General features: G+C 34.0%; 1 protein-coding gene across 3 annotated transcripts in view; it reads left to right on the top strand.

Annotated features, from left to right (window-relative positions):
- The first annotated feature begins 210 nt into the window (after nucleotides 1-210).
- Nucleotides 211-7,617, top strand: part of SULT1E1 (sulfotransferase family 1E member 1) — a 28,330-nt gene continuing 20,923 nt past the window's right edge. Inside the window, exons 1-4 of one of the 3 annotated variants that reach the window (XM_009206999.4) lie at nucleotides 211-484; nucleotides 3,604-3,757; nucleotides 5,520-5,645; nucleotides 6,632-6,729. In XM_009206999.4, coding sequence (XP_009205263.2) covers nucleotides 3,613-3,757; nucleotides 5,520-5,645; nucleotides 6,632-6,729 — 369 coding nt within the window. In that variant the 5' untranslated portion in view covers nucleotides 211-484; nucleotides 3,604-3,612. Of the gene's footprint in view, nucleotides 485-546; nucleotides 1,192-3,603; nucleotides 3,758-5,519; nucleotides 5,646-6,631; nucleotides 6,730-7,617 lie in introns of those variants that run through there. The other 2 variants (XM_017958784.3, XM_003898815.5) reach the window with 2 other exon arrangements.

Below are 7,617 nucleotides of genomic sequence, written 5' to 3'. Positions count from 1 at the left end.
GTCTTGCTCTGTGCCCCAGGCTGGAGTGCAGTAGCGCGATCTCAGCTCACTGCAAGCTCCGCCCCCCTGGGTTCACGCCATTCTCCTGCATCAGCCTCCAGAGTAGCTGGGACTACAGGCGCCCGCCACCTCGCCCGGCTAATTTTCTTGTATTTTTAGTAGAGACGGGGTTTCACCGTGTTAGCCAGGATGGTCTCGATCTCCTGACCTCATGATCCGCCCGTCTCGGCCTCCCAAAGTGCTGGGATTACAGGCTTGAGCCACCGCGCCCCGCCCGAGAATTTTATTAAGGGACAGAGTAGGTGCAGAAAAATGAAAAGAAAGGTAATGCATTGGTGGATTCCACAAACTCTTGGCCATTTATTTTTCTAATTCTCTTGTGTAAATTCCAAGTGTCGGTAGCTACTGTTACCTGAACATTTCACAGTACGCTGTTTTGTGATTGAGCAGAGAAAAGTCAGGTTTCTAAAATAATAATCGAAAGGTGAGTGATGTTTACGTTCTTTCTTTAGCTGTCATCTGCTTTTTAAATTTCTCAGGTCTGCTGAAGAGTTAAAGGCAAAGAGTTTAAATAGGTATTTTCCAATGAACGTGTTAGGATATAACCCAATGACTTCTTTGGCAGGCCTCAGTAAAGTGAGCTAGGTCTGGCTGAGGGTCCTTGCTGTGTTATTTCTTTCCTCATTGACTTCTCTTTCTTCACTCGAATAAGTTTATTCTTTTGACAGTTAACCATAGTCATGTTATTATTTGTCAGTGAGTGAATAAAGGATTCCCCCTTCCCAGTCTCTTTTGTGTTTTGCTCCAGGTCTCTTCTTTCTCATCTTTTCCTTAATTTTTCTCCCTCTTTCTTCCCCAACCCCTGACAACAGACTTAGGAATTTGAATATGAGCCAAATAATTAAAAAATAACAGCAGGATATTTCTACATCTCTATGAATGAACATGACTGTGTGGCTACTGCAGCTGCACGTATGGATTCATATCTACATTAATTATTGCATCATGGACTTCACAAAGCCAAGCCCCCAAATTAATCTCCGCCTCCTTCTCTGGCATTCAGAATATAAACTCACCAGAAACATTCCAAATGCAGAAGTGGTTCTCATCTTTTTTTGCAGCTTAAGATCTGCCTTGATATTTGAAGAGATCTAAACTAGATCAATTTCTTTCACAGGATCAACTAAACAGGTTGTACTTTTTATTATTCATATCAATACTTAGATTTTAGATATAGAAAATATAGAATGCAAATTGTATATTACAAAGCTGTTAAAAAATGAAATATACAAAGACCAAAATCTTCATTGATACTTTAATTAATGATGTAAAGTATTTAAAACCTTTTAAAATGATTTGTTTGCTGTTAAAAATAATATTTTATGTTTATATGGTGTTTTGTTGCTTATTGCTTTAATGTAATATTACAGTAGCATTGCTATCTTAAAAGTGCTGAATGCTGGACATGTTTTCTATTTTACTAATGAGAAAATAAAACAATCAGCGTATAAGCAGGTAGAATAGAGATTGAATTTTAGTTTTGTGTTCCTGTGATGGGGGACTTGCAAATGATGGCATTACTTTCATGCAAGAAACTTCAGATAAACATGACAGAAATCCACAGTACTTGGTAAATCATTAATATGTAGGTCATTGACATATATTGCCTTTTAAATCTGTGAATCCTTAGTAGAAACTAGAGAGCTCCTTGATCTAATAATCAAACTTAACAAATATTTCTCAACATATACTTTGTGTCATAGTGCTGGAGACTGAGATAGAAAGATGTACAAAAGAATAGTCTCTACTTTCAGTCACTTTGCCCTCATACAGGTAAATCTAAGAAAGTGGGGACTATAAGAACCCTATGTATCTATATCTACCGTAGTATTCCAGCACTGCCCACAGGGTCTAGGAACAAGGTAGGCATTCACACAGGGAGTGTTTGCTGTATAAAAGGCAAGTTGGAAGATGCAGGAGAGGAGTATGCAGAAAGGAAGGAAGAAAGAGAGGAAGGAGAGAGGGAAGGAAAAACACTTTCTGAGTATAATTGAATTTATAAGTCACATTGTAAACAATTTTTATTGATGTTTCTTTCTGAAGAACTGACCTATGTACTCAGGATATGAAGTAGACAATTTCTAACTGAAATAGATCTTTTGAGAAAAAGGGGATCACATAGGAAGTAAATCCATACATTGTAATATGAGACCATTTACCAAAAGGAACAAAATGAGAATAGATATTTTATTACATGCCACCTACTTTGCCTCTCAGACCAAAACAGACTATGAAGGGGTAGCTGGAAGTCAGCCCATCACTTAATGATAAATCTACCACTCCCAGCTGACTATAAGCCAATTCTTACAAACTTGGCTGAACACCAAGAAAGTAATTCACATGAGTAAACAAACCAATAGGCAGGACAAATGGTGGTGCATTTTATACACATTTCTTCTAGTGAAAGATCTATTTTCTGAGACTAAGGAGAAGGCTTAGGGAACAAGTGATTTATTGATAAGACTAATTTGTAGTTTGGAAATAGAAATCTCATATTTTTGGTGACATTACATTTGATATGACATAGAGGAGAGTTTTTTAAAATTTGAGATTGTCCTAAGGGCTGGGGCAATTTATGTGTGTAGAAGAACTTAGGCAGGTTTTTGGGCAAATGTGAACAGGAGGAATATCTAGAAAGGTTAATGTCAGGAAGGGCAAAATATGTTGGGAAGCTATGTCAGAAACTTGAAATAAAGTAAGTTTGGCAGTTGGAAAAAAAAAAGATACTAAAGGAATTTGAAAGCTAATGAAAGAAAGTTTGCCTAATTAAAAATTCTGTTAGTAACTTTGAACATGAAATAGATTGTCATGGGATCAGGAGATGAATTAGGAAATGATAACCATCTTGCTTAACGTTATAATTTTTAGCCAAGTCATTTAATGGGAGTATCCAATACCTTATTGATCAAATGGGGAAAAAAGTAATTTTCAAGGTCACAGAGGAATCCTTTATACTCTCAAGATTCCATTTCTTTGATATAACCACCACAGGGTCATTAATTTCATCTTCTTTTCTTTTAAATACATTCACCAAGCATTTGGTTTATTTTAATAAAATGATACATATTCAGGAAATCAAAAATCTTTGACTTAGATACCCAGCAATAATAATCAAATGTAATGATCTTTATTGTTATTTGATGTATACGTAATTGGATAATTTGCTAAAATATTGTAATTCTTGACCTCTTTGTCTTTTTATATGCCCCAGCAATTCTGAAAGAAATTGAAGGCTCTGTGGTTTTTATTTATCATAGAATAAATATAATTGAGTATATCCATATTTTTATTTAGTTTTAAGCATATTACTTCATAATCACTTGTGCTTTCCTATTCTTTTATGTGTTAGACATCTTTCTAATATGGTTAAAAACTCTCTATGTGCCAAAACTATTTCATATGCAACTTTACTATGTTTTTGCCCCATATGTGCAACAACTAAGAAGTGCTAGGTATGTAGGAGGGTCCCGTGATACATGCAGTTGTTAATGGTAAAATATTGTTAAATACATATAAAGTATAAAGCACAGTTTTTTTTTTCAGTGTACCACAATGAATTCTGAACTTGACTATTACGAAAAGTTTGAAGAACTCCATGGGGTTCTAATGTATAAAGATTTTGTCAAATATTGGGAAGATGTGGAAACATTCCAGGCAAGACCAGATGATCTTGTCATTGCCACCTATCCTAAATCTGGTAAATCTCTTTGTTATTCTTTTTTCACCTAAAAATAATAAACTCACTGTAAATGGTAAATATTAAGGTGTTCATGTCATACACACTCGTTCTCTATATTAAGAACAGATGCAGTAGTTTTGATATGAACATAGAAAAGGTAGTTCTATTCCATGACCACAGTTTTTACCTATAACTTGAATAGCATATTGACAGATGGATGTTGTTGAGCACAGTTAGAAACTTACATAACTTACATAAGGAACCTGTATTCATTCCATAATGAAAATTTAAAACTACCAATTGTTTACCTTATATCATTAATGTTGTTGTATATACAGAGTATAACCACCACTTTTTACATACTCTAAAACTCTCTTTCAGATCACCAGCTCTTTAAGTCTATCTACAAAACTCCATTTTTAAGCAGAGTTCTGGAGTTTTACAACTATAGACTTCTAGAAATTAGACTAGTCTGAATTCATATTTCTCCATCTGGTTGTTCCATTTACCACTTGAAAATAGAGTCAAACACACTAAGTATTCTCTTCATTACCTTGACTCTAAATCTTCTTTATTTTCTTCCCTATTGGAATAAATGGCAGCTCAATACCAGTCATCTGAAGAGGAAACCCGTGAGCTATTCTAGATTCAATCCTTCTTGCTTATTCATCTGGCATTTGTAATCAATCAAAATGTTTTGGTCATTTAGTCTGGTAGATATGTCTCACAGTCAGCCTCTTAACACGTCTCTTGTCTCCCTTTCTATTGATCCCTCACTCCACTACTGTGTTTATTCTGGCACCAAAGAAATTCTTCTAAAACACAATTCTGATAATCTTGCTCTTCTGCTTAATATAATATATGTCAGTACTTTCCACGATTTTTATAAAAACAACTTGGATTCTTTAGTATGAACTACAAGGCTTGCTATCTGCTTGCCTGAACCCCAACTCCTCTCTTCAGATAGGCTCTTTGATTTAGGTCTTATAGTCTATTTCCAATTATTTTCCTAACTACTATACCATTCTTAAGTATCAACTTTAGATTAAAAAGAGAGACTGGGCTTCTGCCTGGTAGAACTGTTTCTTACCTCCCACAAGTGGGGAATTTATGCCAGTAATTATTAAGGGTAAGTTGAAGATCACATCCTCTCAAAAGCATTTCTTGTCAAAATATCATGTCAGCAGCAATAACAGTAGCAGCAGAACACTGTGTTATAGATTCCTTCTTTGCAGTTATTTAAATCCCTGTGCCATACTACACAATAGTATCTTAATAAAAACAAAATTTATTTTGCTATTGAACAATGTCACTGACTTCAAAAGGCCGTTAGCTCCCATAGGACAGGAACCAGATTTATCCGTTGCTAAGTTTTCTGACCTAGGAACCAACGTGAGACATAATATGCCATCAATAGAATTTTTGAATGGAAACATGCTTGTGTGCATCACGTATTATTCAAGACTTCTTACTTTTTAGATGCAAAAATTTAAGTCCAAAACTGTTACCACCTTGCACAATGTCACAATTCATCATGAACAAATTTGGACACAGGTCTCAGATGTGCCCTACTATAATATTTATCTTTATCTTTTGAGGTTATTTTTGTGTCCTAAACATAAAATATTATAGAAAACATTTCCTGAGTCTGTGGCTATTCAGACACCCTTTAAATAGCATTGCATTGGTACCTGCCAACTTTATCCATCTATAAATCCAGCACTCCTGTCATCAACTCTACATGGTCAGCAGGAGACTCAGGTTTATTTAATTTTTACAGGCACAACCTGGGTTAGTGAAATTGCATATATGATCTATACAGAGGGTGATGTGGAAAAGTGTAAAGAAGATGTAATTTTTAATCGAATACCTTTCCTGGAATGCAGAAAAGAAGACCTGATGAATGGTAATGTTCAAGTTGATTTAAAAAACTATTTGCATATATTCTAAGGTGTGTATGTAGATGGTACAAGCAACAAGATCATAAGCAAGAAGGGAAATTAGTATCAGGTCTTCTACATAAGACAGCATATAAATTTATATAAAAATTTAAAGTTTGACAGGCTTTGCAGTATAGCATATGTTTGGCATGTGTCTGGAATATAGTGAATAAGGACAATTCTTATATGCCTTCAGTAGAGTTTAGTAATATGTAAACATGTATTTCTCTGTGGGTTAAATGTGATGATATTTTAAATACTGAGAAAAATACCCATACATTTTTCAATGATACATGCAAAAGTATATTTGCCACAGATTCTTTTAATATTGTGGAAAATTAGAAACAACCTAAATGCTAATCAACAAAAGAATAGTTAAAAGTTGTATAATAACACTATAAAATCATTAAAACTTTTTGGATGTTTCTTGATAGTGCAGTTTAAATATAATATATCAAGAGAAAAAGAATTAGGAGCTATCAAAACATTCATCTGTGTGCATGGTATTGAGATGGCTGTAAATTTGAGAATATAAGTAGATTTGTATAGATGGTTGCTTGCCAAAATATTAATGATTTCTCTCAGGTGATGAAATTTTATTTCATTTTATATTTTTCTCTGTAATTTTCTCTATAGTTCTTTCTTTCATAGTAAGTATTATTATTAGGAACACAACATAGAATCTTTTTTAATTTTTAGTTTTTGTGAATATATATTAGATGTAAATATTAACGGGGCACATGAGATGTTTTGATATAGGCATGCAATGCATAATAATTACACCATGGAATATGGGGTGTCCATTCCCCCAAGAATTTATACTTTGTGTTATGTACAATCCAATTACAATATAGAATCTTAGAGTTACTTCTGTTTTATAAATATCTATATAAATCCACATAAGTAGTTATAATTTTTGAAGTTGCCTAACCTTTACTTTTTTAAAAATCAGGAGTAAAACAATTAGATGAGATGAATTCTCCTAGAATTGTGAAGACTCATTTGCCACCTGAACTTCTTCCTGCCTCATTTTGGGAAAAGAATTGTAAGGTAACCAGCGTCAAGTGTTCACAAAACTTCATCCAACTCCAAGAAATGATCGAATGATCTCATCAGCTATAAACACTTTTTAATTTATTCTTTCGTTGAATCTATAGGCATTTAACAAATGTGGAATACAGTCAATATTGTCAGAGAGTCTATATTTTAATTCCAACTCTGTGTTTTGCCAGATGTGGTTCTAAAAAGTCCAGTTAAACTCCCTAAGCTAAGCCTCAGTTATTACATCTGTAGAAGAAAGATAATAATAACATCTTTTTCATAGAGTTGTTCTAAGGTTTAAATGATAATGCTTGTAAAGTGCTTCACATAATTCCTAGCATGTTGTAAACAATAAATGGTAGCTACTTTTGTATTTGTTGTTACTACTAATTGTACTGAATGTCCTCCCTTTGCAAAATACTGTGCTTGGTGTTGTTAGGCATGCAAATGAACCAGAAAAGGATAGGTCAGATAATTGTCCTATAATAACTATGTATCGAGTGCCTAATACGTGTTAGGGACATAACAATAAGATACATGCAAGCCTTGTCTTCATGGACACATAGTCCATTGGAGAAAAAGGACAGGTTAACAGACAAGACAAAAAGTATCATAAGTCAAGTAAGAGAGATAATTCTAACTTAGACACTGTAGGTAGGAAAGGCATCTAGGAGCAACATCTCAGATATTTGAATGGTGTATAGGAGGGATGACAATTCAGAGATAATCTGAGGGGGCATCTGAAATTAGTTGAGTTTGATTAAGTGTACACATTGGCTAAATAAGTAAAGGGAGATTAGCTAGGAATTGATTATAAGAAATATTGAAAGTCAAGTTAAAATGTTTGGACTCTGCCATTTTAATGGTAATGAGGAGTAATAGACATATTAAGCTGAT

The sequence above is a fragment of the Papio anubis genome, chromosome 3 (genome assembly GCF_008728515.1).
Source record: "Papio anubis isolate 15944 chromosome 3, Panubis1.0, whole genome shotgun sequence".
Taxonomy (NCBI): domain Eukaryota; kingdom Metazoa; phylum Chordata; class Mammalia; order Primates; family Cercopithecidae; genus Papio; species Papio anubis.
The sequence above is the reverse complement of the archived record's forward strand: the minus strand, read 5'-3'. Positions and strand labels throughout refer to the sequence as shown.